The sequence below is a fragment of the Phodopus roborovskii genome, unplaced genomic scaffold (assembly GCF_943737965.1).
Source record: "Phodopus roborovskii unplaced genomic scaffold, PHOROB, whole genome shotgun sequence".
NCBI lineage: Eukaryota > Metazoa > Chordata > Mammalia > Rodentia > Cricetidae > Phodopus > Phodopus roborovskii.
Genome location: NW_026126549.1, coordinates 27,744,089 through 27,760,630, shown reverse-complemented (window position 1 = coordinate 27,760,630; position 16,542 = coordinate 27,744,089). Strand labels below are relative to the sequence as shown.

Genomic DNA, 16,542 nt, shown 5'->3' with positions numbered 1-16,542 from the left:
AAGGCAAATTGCAGATCAGAGGCAAGAAAAGCATTCAACAGCTTGTAGCATCAGTCAGTGGATGATGATGCTCAAGATGGCAATTACTCAAATAAGAACTACAACCAATTGTGTCTGGGCTGGCTAGTTCAATGAATATGCCCAAGGACCTGAATTCAAATAGCCAGCATCTACATAAAAAGCCAGGCGTTATTACTCTCAGTACTCTTGGGAACAGAAATTTGATGCTCTCTGGATATAGTTGGCCAACAGCCTACCTCCAGGAAAAGTAAGAGATACTAACTAAAGAAAGTAATGCAGAGATTTATTCCTTACTTTGGCCTTCATGGACCATGACCAAACACACACACACACACACCAATGTTTGGTCTTTTCAAAATTATAAAACCAAATCATATATGAAATTTGATTTTAAATACTTTTAGTATCTGATGGCCAAATTTTTCAAGAGTCCTAGTTTGCTATAATAAGCACTATAACTAAAAGCAACCTGTGGGTGGAAGGGGTATTTCCTCTTATAGATTTCATTTACACTTCCATCATGAAGGAAAGTCATGGCAGGAGCTGAAAGCAGGAACCCAGAGGCAGCAACTGAAGCAAACGCCAAGGAAGAATGATCTTAATGGTTTGCTCTCCGTGGCTTACTCAGCTTGGGTTGTGTTTGTTTGATTGGTTGGTTGTTTAGTTGGTTTTGTTGGATGGTTGCTTGGTTGGTTTTTGGAGGGGTTTTTTTCAAGGCAGAGTTTCTCTGTGTAGCCCTGGCTGTCCTAGAACTCCTTCAGTAGACCAGGCCAGCCTCAAGAGGTCACACCCAGCTTTTATCGTACTATTTTATACAACTCAGGACCATATGCCTAGGCAGGCACCCCTCAAGTAAGCTGGACCCTTCCACATCAATCATGAATCAAGGAAATCTTCCACAGGCCTGACCTTATCTCATGGATAAGTCTTCTCAATTGAGGTCCTCTCTTCCCAGAAGATCTCAATGTGTTTAAACTGACCAAACACTAACCAGAGTTTAGTATGTGAAGGTTTTTGCTCCCTAACCTGAGTGATCTGAATTTGATCCCCAAGGTTCACAGAAAACTGGAGAACCAACTCTGCAAAGTTATCCTTTGACTTCCACTCACATACCCACAAATACATCATGAGTACACAATGTGTTTAAACTGACCAAACACTAACCAGAGTTTAGTATGTGAAGGTTTTTGCTCCCTAACCTGAGTGATCTGAATTTGATCCCCAAGGTTCACAGAAAACTGGAGAACCAACTCTGCAAAGTTATCCTTTGACTTCCACTCACATACCCACAAATACATCATGAGTACACACAAATTAAATAATTTTTAAAAGGAAACAATGTACAATGAGATTAACATTATGGAATGCAAAGTATTTCCAATACAAACCACTTGTTATTTTTAAAAGGGAAGAAAAGATCAAGAGAATACATAAGATCTCAACAGCATTTTTTAATGTACCTAGATTAATCTCTGAAAGATGTTTTGTTAGCTCTGTAGCATACCCAATGGCTCATTAATAAGTTCTCCCTTAACCAATCTCAACCAACACTCGAGTCTGCAGTTACTTCTAACTCGAAGCACCTGCTACACTGAGTATGGTCACAGAGGGACACTTCTATCTCTGACACTTGGGGAGAGGAGAGGTGTATACATGCACATATACGTATTTTTCCTGCTTGTGACACAACTGTAATAATGGGTTCTATTCAAAGAAGAATCCAGCCACTTCACGGTGTTTTCACAAGTGTTATGTAAATTTGGGGTGAGATGATATTATCCTGGAGACAGTTTTCGAAATGTACTCATGAGTTACTACACAGCAATAAGTACATCCGTGAATTGCTACTCGGCAATCATAGCTATTACATTTTCCTGCAAGCTGTGACCCAGATACTATGTGGCCCTGGTGATGATGGTGGCTATGATAATAAAAAAAAATGAAGAACTTTTCAATCTTAAAACGTTTTAAATTTGTAGCTTTTCTTTCTGAGCAGGTGTAATGTCTCCTGAATTATGCTGGTGGGGCTTGTGTTGCCTTTTGTAGTTTAAGAGACAGGCTTTAAATTTCTATCATGTCAGAAATATGAAACAGCTTCTTGGGAACAAGCATTGAGGGGAGACAAAAAGTCACATTTCCAGAATTTAGTCTGATGAATAATTTTCTCCAAAGGAGTTATCATTTGGGATAGAAAAAAAGACTCTACTCTGAATATCATAGGAAGAATATGAAACTAATTCACTTCAAAATTTTAGAGAAATCAAAAACTTCAATTTCCATACCCAATACTATCATTAAGAACTTTAACTTTTGAAGGCACTGGCTAATACTCTGTTAAACCCCTTAGGAAATTCAAAGTAAGAGGGAGGGGGGGGAAATAAAAAAGAAAACCACAATAAAAATATTGACATTTAAGGCAAGATAGTTGGCTTGAAGGTCATCCCACGTGTGCCTAGATGATAGCTGAACTTCACTGCAGAGCAAGGACAGGACCATCCCCTGAGTGGGCTCCATGAGCCTGGCTCTACTCTCTTTCCTCTGTACCTTGTATCTTGATACAAATTTAACCCCTAAACATACATGTTAAATGCTACCCCTCTTTCAGGGTCAACATCAATGTGTTCACAAAACTTTGATCAGTAGGTCCCTCCAGTTCAAAACAAGCTTTCAAAAACTAAAAATAAGAAAGAAATGCATGTCCATTTATATAAGGGAGAAGCAGGTAGACCACAAGATCAAGGCCAAATAAATGGATTTTTCTAAAACGGAAACATGATTATGTCTTCTTAAAGACATATGTTGATTTTATATGCACTTTCTGTGGTTTTTGTTTGTTTGGTTGGTTGGTTGGTTTTGGGTTTCTTTTCTTGGGGGGGGGGGCTAAATGGTCTGTCAGTATACATCTTTCTCTTACAAAGCTTCCCATGTCCTTATAACTACCAAGGAGGGTTGTGAACTCACTATGCACTAAAGAAGCTATCAGGTAAGCCATCTGTCAGCATTAAAATAGGTGGCTAAGTAGCAAACTGGATAAACAGAAACAACATCTTATTGCCATTCCCAATATATTAAAACCCCAGGGTTATAGCTGAAGCAGCTATGCTACCACCTCAGGACAGGGCATAAATAAATACACCTTTCTAACCATTCATTACCAAATTTGACTCAACTTCAGTGACTACAGAAGCAATTACAAAGCATGATAATTTGCATGTTTTTCATGTCTTCTCTTCAGCATTTTACAGAATATGAAAACTAGGTTGTCCAGAGCTATCATTTCAACATTGTCCACGGATGTTCCATCCTTCCCTAATTTAACAGTTCTTTAAAGACTTTGTAGTTAAGCCCTGGTTGGGGAAATTTGAGATTAAAAAACTTCCATTTGGAGGTCTTGCAATTCAGCTAAGTACCCCAAAAGGGAATGTTTAAATTAATGGAAGATTAAAGCAAAGAAGAACATTCTAGAAGGTATTCCATAATGGGGCTCTGTCACCACCTTCTCTATTTTATTGAGAAAATAGTCTGTCCCCAAGGGGTTGAAAGTTTATATGCCAACCATCAGACTAGTTTAACTATTCAAAGTTAAAAATGTCAGGGAAAAAAAAAAAAAAAACTCGTAATGGAAATGCTGACTTGCCATGAAGTAAGCACAGGCAGGTGCCCTGCCACCAGGGTCATAATTCAATCAAGCTGTACTCTGACGTCATCTGTTACAGAAAAAAGCCAAATGGTTTATGAACAGCACCAGAACCCCCAAGATTAAATTACAGCCCTGATATTTAATCATGGGTCTTACTATGTTATTTTTAATAACACAATACATTTTAACAGTTACTCGTCAACTGCCTCAGCCAAATTAGACCCTGCGATGACAAGCAAGCCCGGTTATGATGTCCATCTAGCACCATCTCAGTTTTAGTATTTTTTTTTTTCAGAAATGGTAGAGTATATGATTCTTTTTTCATTACAAATATATAGTTGATTACAACTGAGAGAGCCAAACCTTAATTAATAGCAGCACAGCCACTGTGACTACAGGGTTGGGTTGGGACGTGTGTATTTATATCCTGTGTTAGCCATAACCAAGTATATAATCTGGGGAAGATATTTAGCCCTAACCCAAAATCTTGATGCTTTATCATAAAATAAAGCATCTTGAAACCCTCTTACAAATCTAATTTCCCATAAATTATTGACTTGCAAAATAGACACATAGTAATTTTCTTTAGGGTTCTCCAAGGACCCAAATGTAAAGCTTTCAGAGTGAAAAAGGCTTGCATTTTACAACTCACCTAGGATGACTGATCAAAGGGACACCCTACCACATAAGAATGCATAAGCCAAAGTTTCCAGAGGCAACATCAACATCAGCAAACGAAACAGGTTCTTTACAAAGTAATGTATAAATACTGCCACACATGTGAAGGGTTGTTTGCAAAACAAATCAATACAGGCACATCCAACAATGGATTGCAGCTAATAAACTACATATAGTAATTACCACCAATGGCAGTTTGGAAAGTCATTCATTACATGTTAATTGTCACACAAAAGTACAAAAGCAGCCATCTAAACAATTGAGTGGCTGCACCTTTAAATAAAATACTTTCTTACAGGCCTAAAATTCATCCACAGAAAGTGATCTTAAGCACACCTGGGTATTTGATATGCTGATTAACTGGGGCTTTTATTTGGCTTTGAAATGAAAATAAATATGACAACCACAACCCCTTCAGTACTTTTGCCATGGGGGTGGGGGGGTCTAACGTAAATAAATGGGTGTATTTGTACACTTACGTACATTACTTATAACAAAGTACTAGTGCATCTTCCTGAAAGACTAAACTATCACTCATCTTATGTCTCTCTTAAGCATAAAGAAAGCGATGATCAAAATCATTTGCCCAGATGCCTAGCTTACACTGAGTCTAAATGGGTCAGAGGGTAACTCCTGTGTAAGCTTAAAATTTTGGTGGCCAATTTTGAAATCTTTAAATCAGTGTAATTAAGAAACAAAAATAACCTTTCACAAAATCCTATAATATACTCTCCCTTCTTCAATACTTAGCATGATCTAATTAACATGAAAAACACCTGGTCATAAAAAAAATAGCTTATAAAATACAAAACTAAGCAAGGGGGGATTTTTCTTCTACTTACCTGGCCCTGGTTTTGATGTTGTGTCTCTATAAGATTCTGATTTAATCATTATACATATAGATTCTAAAGACCTGGCAAGGAACATTTTGGTTCAATACTTGTACACTGAAGAACATTTCAGAATACACCATGTTCCTTATGAGGCAACTTGAGATCTGTTATCTTGAATTATGGGAACAGATCTAAACAGCATTCTAACACTCAGCTTTAGCGATCACAGGCCTCAGGCCACCAGGACTCAACTCCCCGCCCTGGACAAGGTTGCTAACTCCCAATATAAAGTAGAGTTTACCACTAGAAGTAAATGTTTGATCTGTAAAGCTTACAACATTACTTTGTTTATCGTAGCAGATGAAAGCAAAAAAGGAGTAATTTTAAGCTCAAAACAAAACTGTTTGTATGACAGTCTTTACTGCTCCATGATTCCAAGCATTTAAAGACAGATTCAAGCAATTAACAGCATAAACTTTCATTACATAGTTCTATTATATATGTCTATGTGACTTCGCTGTTCATCTGTTATTTAAGTGATTTCCTCATTACAATAGTAGGGGAAGGATAATTTGCTGATGCTGTCAAAAATGCTAAGCATTTGAGTCTCAATAGTTCTTGGATCTCCATGCTTGTTTAATGCATTTTATTTACTTAAGTCGGTGTCAAATAGAGTACCCATTCTTCCTTCTGAATTTAGGAAACTACCGCTTTAAGCACAAGTCTGGTAATAGACATATTATAACTTCCAAACTGTTTATTTTAAGGATACAGACTGAATTCAGGATTACAGAGTTTGAATTCCCTTCCAAAGACCTAACAATGAACTGCATGCTTTTTTTATATTTAAATATAAGGGGGCCTTATTTGTTCAAATATTAATAGGTCACACTGGGTTACTGCAATTTCAGTTATGATTATTTACACAAAAATATTTGAAATACCTTTACTGGGACCCACATAGCTACTGACTTCCCATAAAAAGCAAGCACAACTTCTAAAATATCTTATATTTTCTCTGAAAAAAATAACGTGATAACACAAGAACAATATGCCAACTCACATTGCAATCCATCATAATTTAAAAGGGTAACTTAATCTGGATACTGAGGAAGGAAAAATAGTGGGTATAGTTTGTAGCATTACTACCTTAAATGTGTTTTTGATTTTTGGTTTTGGGGGTTTTTTGGTGGTTTTTGTTTGTTTGTTTGTTTGTTTTGATGCTTTCTACTCTAAAACTAGTATTTCAATCCAGGCCTCAATATTATATTTCATAGCTATATAATCTTGAAAAATATGAGCTGTTTCTTGATGCCTTTATGTGGGCTGGTGTGCATGTGTCCCTGTGTGAATGTGTGTGTGAAGGACTACAAGGATTTGAGTCTAGGCAGGCCTGAACATAAACCTAATTTCATTACTACTTGCCTTGAGAACAAGTTATTTAAAACCTCTGTGCCTTGGTTTCCTCATCTATGAACTGGGCATAGCAATACTTGCATTTACTTAAGTTCTTGAGAGGATTAAAACAGAGTACAGAGCGAAGAGTCTAGCACCTGGCCCGGAAGCAGCATGGATTCTGGCTGACACGGATTTGCCTGGCACTCCCAAAGGAACATTGGGGACACCAGACAGGAGAGAACAATCAATAATCTAAAACAGTTCCACACCTAAGAAAGCATTCACAGGACACAGGAACACAGGACAGCAGTTCCTGGACACAGAGCTCACCAATCCTTAAACTTCATTATGTCTGACAAAGGACAGAAAAACAGTGGTGGTGAGTCCAGCATTATTTCCAAGAAAGGGACTGCAGGACCACAGACAGCAAATCAAAGCAGACTGTCAGTACTAACAAAGGGCAACACAGAAGCTCCTCATTTGGGCTCCTGAGTTCCCCAGCTGTGGATTGTAGGCTCCAGGTCATGTGTTTTTTTTTTCCCTCGGGTACTAGCCCCAAAATCCTGGGAGTCTAATATAAAGTGCCTGATGCTACTGACTTTTTCAAAATCTAATAATCAGCTCTCAGTCTGTATAAAAACTTTTACAAACCACCATGGACTCTACCAGACTAGGATGTATATAAAACACACACACACATACACACATGCATACACTCACACAGGAAGAAAATAGAGAGCATCTCTTCCACAGACACCTTCAAGAAAAACCAATTTTCTTTCCACACCATCAAAACAATTCACACTGAGACAGGGAGAAATGAACACAGGATGTTGGCCACTTGAATTCTTTCTTTTTTTTCCCTCTATCATACAAAAGTGCCCAATGAGGTTGGTTTTTCCCCCCTCAATGTCTTGACTCAATTGACAAATCGTTTTGGTATCATGGGGACATGGATGAGCTAACTTACACAAAAGCCAAGGACTGTTTCCCCCTTTTCGACACTGGCTCAAGAGAGAGATGTGATGTGCTTTGACATTCCTCTTAATTGTTTTAACACCAGTGGATTTGGCGGTCCTTACCAACTGCTGAACACCTAAGAACTAAGCAAGTACTAAGCTAAACTAAAGGAGCGAGATGTGGGATTGTTAACAGACTCACTGTTCACATGTGTTAACAGAAGCCAGAGGGCTGACCTAACAAGTTGTTCAGTGTACTACCATCTTTACAGTAGGTCAGTTTTAAAATGACTTTTTTTAAAGTGATGCCAAACTCTAGTATGTTTATCTTTTGTTCCAGAAAACCTCAAACATCATCAGATAAACTACACATTTGTTATGTCAGAAAATTAATACTCACCCTTAAGCAGAGAGGGTTTCTTTTGGTGATTCAGTCACACACACACACACACCCCACCACTTTAATGAGAACAACTTTCCAAGCATGCAGGCATGTGGAGGCTTTTAGTTCATTTTAAGATCAATCATATAACAGATATCAGATAGCTCTGGATACATTACCATATAGGTTAGAGCTACCCTTAAACAGAATCCCAGAGCCACCACCAGTTAAGGTCATGGAGCTCTGGTCCATCCTGGCTGAACAGTTTTACTGCATTCTGCGGAACACCTGCAAACATCAAACAAAAACTGCTGGTCCTTTCCTGGGTTGACAAAAGCCTTTCATGTGAAAAATGCTCCCTGGGAATGTCAGGCTGGAGCTCAGGTTACATTCCATTCGCCCCAGCAGCCTCACCATTTCTTAAGGTGGTAGGGAAAGCCATGTTTGTGAAATGAGAGATTAAAGAGAGCCTGGCCACACTCTTTTGACTCTAACCCTGAATATCACATATTAATGGAATCAACAGCTATTGGAAACATGAAGAATGAAGTATCACCAGACCTCACTGGAAAAAAAAAAAAAAATCACTGATTCTTTCAAATTTGAATCATGTACTTATAGTCCAGATCCCTTTTGACTGAATCCAATCAGAGTCATACCTGAACCCACTCAGGACAATGAATGTGAACTAACTTTAGAGAATAATTCCTTGACCCAAAGTTTTCTAATTCATTCTTCCAGTTAAAGGGCAAAGTGTAGTTTTCATAATTTTTCTTAGAAGTATTCTTTAAAAGAGATATGGACTCTTATTGGTAGAAATATAAGCCTTGTTCTCTCATAGCCATGTGTTCTGATATGCCTTAATAGATGGGGAACTATGCTCTGTGCCTCTGTATCCCAGACACCATCCTCCTGCTGGAAATGAATGCCCTGCATTTTCAGTCAGGCAGGATAAAAGAGCCCTGCACTTTCTGTCCTTACAAGGTAAACATCTGGTCCTGAAAACCACACCACTGGTGCCAGGTAGCTTTAAAGTTCAACACCTTGAAGATAATCTCTGTATATTTAATAGAAATATCCTAACAGTTCAACAGGAATAAAGTCTCCTTCTGGGATTAATGTATACATAAACACACACACACACACACACACACACACCATTGTCTGGATAGCTGTAAGTTTTGATATATGATCACTTACCAAAATGTATTAGTACATATTCAACTCATCCATCCTATGCTTTCTACAAACACTTCAACACCTCAGCAAGGACTTTAACTGAACATGAACACAGAACAGGAGCTGAATAAAACAACTGTCTCTTTACATTTAACATATTTCATATCTTAATATATTAAATCATATCTAAAGTAATACATTAAGTTATTCCAAATGTGTCCATCTTTCCAACAGTGTAAACAGTATTTTACACTAACTTTTAAAGTAGCCATCCTCTGGGCCTGCCTGACATCTACGTTAGTCAGATTTCAACTATACACACATTTCCTAAGTAAAACATGAAGGAAATTACTGCCAGACATAAAGTTGATGGAGTCTATAGGAAACACTAACTTGACTACAGGAGACATTTGTCTTCATCTTAACTTCAAGCACACATATTACTATTTTCTGCTTTGAAAGATATATAGAGAACTGTACAGGAATTTGTAAGATGTAACACTAATACCATTGTTTAAGAAATGGAACCAGTCACAGGATTCAAATAGTAAAGCAAAACATGTTGTCGTTAGTACTTTTCACCCAAGACCCTAAAAATGCTAAGGTAAAACTACAGGAGGCATCATATATTTTGTAAATCACATTAAAGAGAGAAAAAAAATCCCCTCAACTTATGAGAGCCAGGAGAAGTAACTTACTTAGAAACTAGCAAGTTTTGAAAGACATTAATTTTATAAAAATACACAAATTATTCAAATCAGGTCAACAAGATTTCTTTGGTTGTTAGTGCCCCAGATGAAAACAAATACAAATTATATCCATAGCTGACAGACAAATACACTGGCATCTCACAGCTAAAAGATGTCAACATTACCAGTCTTACTTAAGAGTATGCTGACTTGTGAACTGTTCTATACCATGGCCAGAACTCTAAAATCCTGCAGCTACTTAACAGGCATCAATGGTTTTAAACCCTGGACCTAAAGGATAACAGGCAATAATGTATTGACTTCTTATTTAAAACTGGATGACTTTAACAAAAACAAAAAAACACACATTTTACAGAAATCTCACATTTTCAGCTCCCACTTTTAATAAGAGTCACTCAAAGAGTCCTATACTAAAAATTCCTCCTCAGATGCCAGATAATCATTGTGCACACAGATTCCTTTGTGAATAGCGCTGGCTTTTTGTGGGAGCATCATCCAAAGAATTCTCATGTATAAAATGCTAAGACTCTTCAAATCTGCAATATTAAATTCATTGCATAAGTCAATGATAAGGGAGGGAAAACCAAACAGCTCAAGCATCCACAAGATATTTTAACGATAAATGAATTTCTACTTAGCCTCTCAGATGATCATGAGGCTATTTACAGACCTGTCTGAAAAATTAAGTGCTCCTTCCTTTAATTCAGTTAATTGTATACAAAACCTAATAACCGGTATTCTCCTTTTTTTGCAAGTTAGACTCCCCCCGACACACCATTTTAAAAAAAGGCAACATGGATTTGTTCCCATGTTATTTACATTAGTCTTCTGTTCACGTTTAATTACAACCACATTTTTTAAAAACCACTTTTAAATTAAGGGATAGAACTATAATACCTTTTCTTAGTTTAGAAACAGGTCTCACTTTAATTGTGAAAGACAACATTCTGTCAAAGTTTGTTACTCATACAAAATGAGATAACCACAGCATCATAGGCTAAAACTCAATGACTTCTTTCAGAACACTTCAACAGGGCCCAAAATACACAATGAGTAAATAAACAAGTAAGAACACTGAACTTCACACCCAGAAAAGAATTCACATACTTGAGCCAGTAAAATGTCCACTCGCCAAAGAAGTTGGTCCATTTTTCCCACTGCTTACAGGAGGCGAAAACATCTGAAGGAAACAAAGAGATAGCACAGTTGAAAAGAAGATATTCGTGGCTTCAGAGTTCATCAAAATCTATCACACTCTTGATAAATAGCTTACAGTTAATGCTAAGGCTTTATTTAGTAAAACATATCACCATTGCCATCCAACTTAAAACTAAACCAGGCACCTCATTGCAGCCTCCTTCCCCACCCCCTCCATTACCACAGCTCTGTCTTTCTCCTCGGGTGACTTAGATTGCTAGACAGTCCTTCTACATTCTGAACACAATCCCCATGGCAATATCAAGGCATAGATTGGGGGACAGAAAACACTAGTTTGACAAAGGAGAAGAAAAAGTTGTTTGTTTCATACTGAAAACCTTGGACATAAATGTGGCGATGTCCATTTCCATCCTATACAGGACTTGTCTGTCATACGTGAACCCAAATAAAAATTTAAAAATGCCACCTGCAATAGATTCTCACTTCAGCTCAACATGAAAGCAATGTAGGCAAGTCTTTCTCTCTCCTCTCTCTCTCTCTCTCTCACTCTCTCTCTCTTCTCTCTCGTCTATCACTCTCACTCTCTTTCACTCCCTCTCTCTCCAGCATTGATTTCAGCCCTAATTGGTTCCCTTCTTTTCCTCATATCTAGTGAATTTTGCACACCTTCCCTGAGTCAGAGCCTGCAAAAAAGCAAAAGATCAAATGGAGAAAGTGCAACAAGCAGAAAGGGGGCTGCAAAGCTGTCTAAGGGCTATGCTTCCTGCCAAAAGTTCGGAGAACCTTTTCTCCACAGGGTCTACAAGAAGAGCAGCAGCAGCAGCAGCAGCAGCAGCAGCTGTGGCAACAGCGGCGGCGGCAGCAGCAGCAGGAACAGCATGAGAGGGGCCTCACTGAGAAGATGGTTTGGATTTTATTTGTGTGTTGTTTTGTGGATTCTTTTGCTTTTGCTTTACAGATGCATCTTACAACAAAGTCATCTGGCATTAAAACTGAATCCATACCCCTGGCATGTTTGGAACTGGTGGGAAGAAGAAGGGATGGAGAAGGACCCAGAGAGTGTAATAGTAAAAACTCCACAAGTGTGTAAGTTCCTCTTAGTGCTGATTCCAAGATTGTAATTTACTAAAATAAATGTATTCTCAATTTATGCATAGGAGTTTCCAGAACCTCCCCCACTTCAAAAAAAAAAAAAAAAAAAAAAAAAAAGGCAACCAGGAAGTCAGAAGGACCATGGGTCCTTCCAACACACCACAGCCCCAACTTTACAGCAACTGGTTCTCCTAGTCTCTAGTTTTCATTTCTAAATTAAATAAATAAATAGGATGTGGGGTAGTTCACAAAGTTAGCAGTTCACTCTGTGTTCAGATGTGGGGACCAAGTTTTCCATAGACTTTGTAGTTTTAAGGGGTTTCTGATTTTTTGCTTTCTGCTGGAGTAAGAGTCCATTATTTGAAATCGGTAGGTAAAGAAATCAAGGCAAGTCATTAGACTGAAAAAAAAAAAAAAAAAAAAAAAAACTGGAGTCTTCCACATCCCAAAATTAGTTTTTTTTTTTTTTTAAGCTTGTCAAAAGCAAAGGACCCTCACATTTTCCAAGGGTTCAGCCAATTAAAAATTACCCCAGTCTTTCACATTACTATGGGTTTCTAGCTGAAGTGTTGGGGGAGGGTTTTTTTTTTTTTTTCCACAGCTGTTGTTAGTTTCCACCGTTCTTTCTTACCGCACTGAAATCCAGTAAATCACTCAGCTCTTTGTCCGTCCCTAAGGCAGCCATTCGCTGTTGGTGATGCATTTTAGCAAAATCACACAAACCTAGAAACATGGAAATAACCGCAATCAGAAAATCCAGTCCCAATCCTTGAAGAAAACACAATCGGATTTTTTGGAGACTGGGGGGGGGGGGGTGAGGGGGAATGAGGGGTTATAGGAGCGGATGGGATTGAGGTAGACAGGAGGGAGGAATGGGAGACTTGTTGGGTTTTGTTTTGTTTTGGTTTGGTTTGGTTTTTTTAATGGAATAGCAGCAATAGAAAAAAAAAAAAGCGATATTGTATTTCCAAAGAGACGATCAAACTAGTAACAGTCACTACAAAACCAAATCCTGGAAAGAAGGGGGGTAGCCGCTCTTCAGCGCATCAATTTATGCAACAGGAGGTAGAGCGAGAAATGAATGGATCACAGAGAAAAGAGAAACTACTGCACGAACCGGTCTCAACTTTCCCCCCACCCTCCACCCCACCCCCTCACACGCACACACTCACTCGGCACACACTCACAGCACTCCCCCCTGCCCTGCAAAGTAGCTCGAAAGAAATTAAAGACCAGCCGTCTCCAGAGTGCAAACCCGTCCTCAGGGGGTGGGGTGGTCTGGGAGGGGGAGCCGAGAGGAGGCTCCGGTCCTCCAATTGTCCCGCACCCCTAATTTGTGAAAGAAAGGGTTGTTTAAAAAAAAAAAAAAATTGAAGTCAGGCCCATTGGCAAAGTGCGCTGTGCCCGGGAGCCCGCCGGGCCCGGAGGGGGCGGGGGCCGGGGGAGGGGACGCCGTCGGTCCAGAGCTCTCGGACCCCGGCGGAGACAGCAGGGACCTCGGAGCCCCGAGCCCGAGCGTGCTCGCCCAGCCCGGCCCGGCCCGGCCCCGTCGCGCATCCGCCCAGCCGGCCCTGCCGCGCCGCTACCTACCGCCCGCGCGCGACGAGGGTCTCCCGGTGCAGCAGCGCCGGCGCCCAGGCGGCGGTCATGTCTATGCCCCTGCCTCCGTCACCACCACCTCTTCCAACGGCCGGCGCCCGCGCCTGCTCCGGTTTCCCCGCCGCCGTCGCCGCCGCCGATCCTCAGACACACAGCCAAGATCCCTGACTCTTAACACCAACTCTCTTCTCCCGGGAGGGAGGGGACGAGGGAAGGGGGGAGGGGGAACACGGCGAGGCGCACGGAATTGCAAGTTCAGCAAAGAAATGGGTGGGGGGGCTCCGGCGGGGACACGCGGCGCTCCCGGCCGGGCTGCCTGGGAAACACCCCCCCCCCGAAAAAAATCCCAACACTTCCCCTGTCGCGGAAAAATAAATAAATAAATAAATGGATTAAACCCACCAAGGAAAATTCACCCAGCACCTCATTTTTCCCCTCAGATGGCCAGTTACAATGTGAAGCCTGAACAGTTCAGGGTTTGCCGGGTTCATCCATCGGAGGCACTTTGAAATTGATTCGAGTTTACATCCCCTCTCACTTCTCTATGTGTGTGTCTCTGTCTCTGTGTGTCTCTGTCTCTCATACACACATACACACACACACACACACACACACACACACTGCAAAGCAAGTTTTGCTTTGCTGCAAATACACGTGATGCATAAAGACTTTGCCAAGACGAACAATATTTTTCTTTTCCATACAGAAACCCATCCACATTTTGCCAGGGAAATATTTTGTTTGGGTAGTTTTGCGTTTGGGGGTGAAACCTGAATCGCTTACTTTCTTCCTTTAGCCTTTTTAACTCACTGAAACTTATAGCTGCAAACTTTGTTTTTAAGGGGGGGGGGTTAAAAAAAAAAAAACAAGGTAATTGTAGGGAATGGATATGGTTTTGTTTTTGCACTTGAGTTCCTAGGTACTCCAAGTCCGCGCTCCGCAGCACTTCAAGTTTCCAACTGAACATTACCACTACAGGCCCTACATGCTCTTAAGACACTTTTCCACATCACTTTTTAGGATAAAAATTAAGCTTCAAAATTATCTTTTCGTAATAACATGCGTGCTTTACCCAGTATATACAACATTCACTATTTTAATATTAAGAAACACATTTGCCCAACCCTAGTATTCCTAGATGTGCGAGTACGTACCGAAATGCATGCACACACGTTTTCCCATTGGCAATAATTTAATAGGTTGTTCCTTTTGTTTGAATAAAACATTGGGATCAACATTCTAAAAATTCAGTTCAATTACAAACAGTTTACTCTGACATCAAATTGTAACGTTACCTTCAATGGCCACAAATATGCTCACAATATTCCAAGGAAAGACTTTTTGTTTTTTTTGTTTTTGGTTTTGTTTTTTTTTTAAAAAAAGAGACAAAAATCTTCTGCAAGTACTTAGTATCTCACATGTGTATCCCCCAAAAGAGTATTTTAAGAAGTAGTCAGTCCTGTTCCAGGGTTAGCCACAGTTTACAAAATTATGCACCTGGCTCTGGTTTTTGCATTTTCCATCACAAAACTGTAACAAAATTCCCTCCCCCACAAAAAGTAACCATTAAAAAAAATCCAACAACTTTTTCTTAGCGTTTATAAAAAAATAATAATAATCAACACAGGAATAGTTATAATTGTTCTTCAGTCTTGTTGGTTGTATTTTTTTTTCTTCTCTTTCAAAGTCCTAAACTTGTCCCAAGTTTAGAGGCGTCTCATCATCATCCTCCTCCTCAACACCATCATTGACTCCCCCGAGGAGTCACATTGATAATAATAGGTTTCCCTGAAAGATACATTGTAATCCATTCACATCCGGGCACTGCGGCTTATAACGAGAAGGCGCTGCGGCCACGGCTGCTCCACCAGACAATGACTGGGGAGGGGCGGGGCGCGAGCGCACGACCATAGAGTGGTAAACACGGCGCCTAGAGAGGGCACCAAGATGGCGGCGCGCTAAGCCACGCCTCCTCCGGGAACAGGGGCGGTCCAGCCGGAGGGTGGCTCTCGGTCGTCTCTCCTCGAGCGCGCCTGGCGCCCTGTTCCGTGTCCGGTCTTGATCTCTGACTCAAAGTGTTGTTCCCGCAGCGTGAGGGAACTCAACTCGCCGGGAGGCCCGGAAGATGCCGGGCGAGCCACAGGCGGCTGAGTCCCCAGCTGGCCGGGTGGATGCAGATCTTACAGCCAGGCTTGGGCTGTGTGGGGAAAGGCCACCAAGCCAAGTGTGATCCCGGCCTGGAAGAATGACAGGGTACTCTCCTCTTCCTCCTCGGTGCTCACCCTGTTTTTATAAGCTCCCAGGGGTGAGAGAACTTAGTGCACAAGTCGTCTTTTATTGATGCAAGACTCACATGGCTCTTGTATTATAAACTATGAAGGACTCAACTTCCAGGGGTAGCCAGTTACCTTCTCAAACCTGTTTTGTTGTTGTTGTTAACAGTTACCTTCTCAAACCTGTTTTCTTGTTAACAGACAACAATGAGAGTTCCCTAATTTCTGAACGACTCACTGATAGCCCTAAGCTAGCCATTTGAGATGGTAGATTCACTGGTCTCCAAAGATTAGTGTCCTGTTCTCCCACCAGGAAGCTTACTGTGTTCTAGACACTGTTCTAAGAATTTCACAAATACAGACAGACTACATTGGCGCTCGAAATGAAGTTTGAGTGGCGGTCACCTCTTTACCTATCTATACACAGCAACAGAATCAAGTGCCAATAGCAGAAGGTTATTAACGTCATAAATTTGCCTAAGTAAAACCACTATCTACATTAAGATGTAGAGCCCACCTAGTCTGTGACCACAGTCCACATTCACCCATGTTCCCAAGCCATCTGGCAGCGGGAACGTCCTCGTCTCTATTTTCTGAATATAATTTGTTGAAGTGATAGA

The 16,542-nt window shown here is 40.4% G+C and overlaps 1 protein-coding gene across 11 annotated transcripts in view; it reads right to left on the bottom strand.

Moving 5' to 3' along the window:
• The window catches only part of Tcf4 (transcription factor 4), a 332,791-nt gene extending 317,824 nt beyond the window's left edge, over nt 1–14,967 (bottom strand). For 7 of the 11 annotated variants that reach the window (XM_051200980.1, XM_051200983.1, XM_051200982.1 and 4 more), the window contains exons 1-3: nt 13,641–13,790; nt 12,682–12,773; nt 10,908–10,980 (exon numbers count right to left, since the gene is read on the bottom strand). In XM_051200980.1, the coding sequence (XP_051056937.1) occupies nt 10,908–10,980; nt 12,682–12,753 (145 nt within the window). In that variant the 5' untranslated portion in view covers nt 12,754–12,773; nt 13,641–13,790. Of the gene's footprint in view, nt 1–10,907; nt 10,981–11,424; nt 11,443–12,681; nt 12,774–13,640; nt 13,791–14,051; nt 14,182–14,944 lie in introns of those variants that run through there. The other 4 variants (XM_051200994.1, XM_051200981.1, XM_051200986.1 and 1 more) reach the window with 4 other exon arrangements.
• Nucleotides 14,968–16,542: the final 1,575 nt, after the last annotated feature.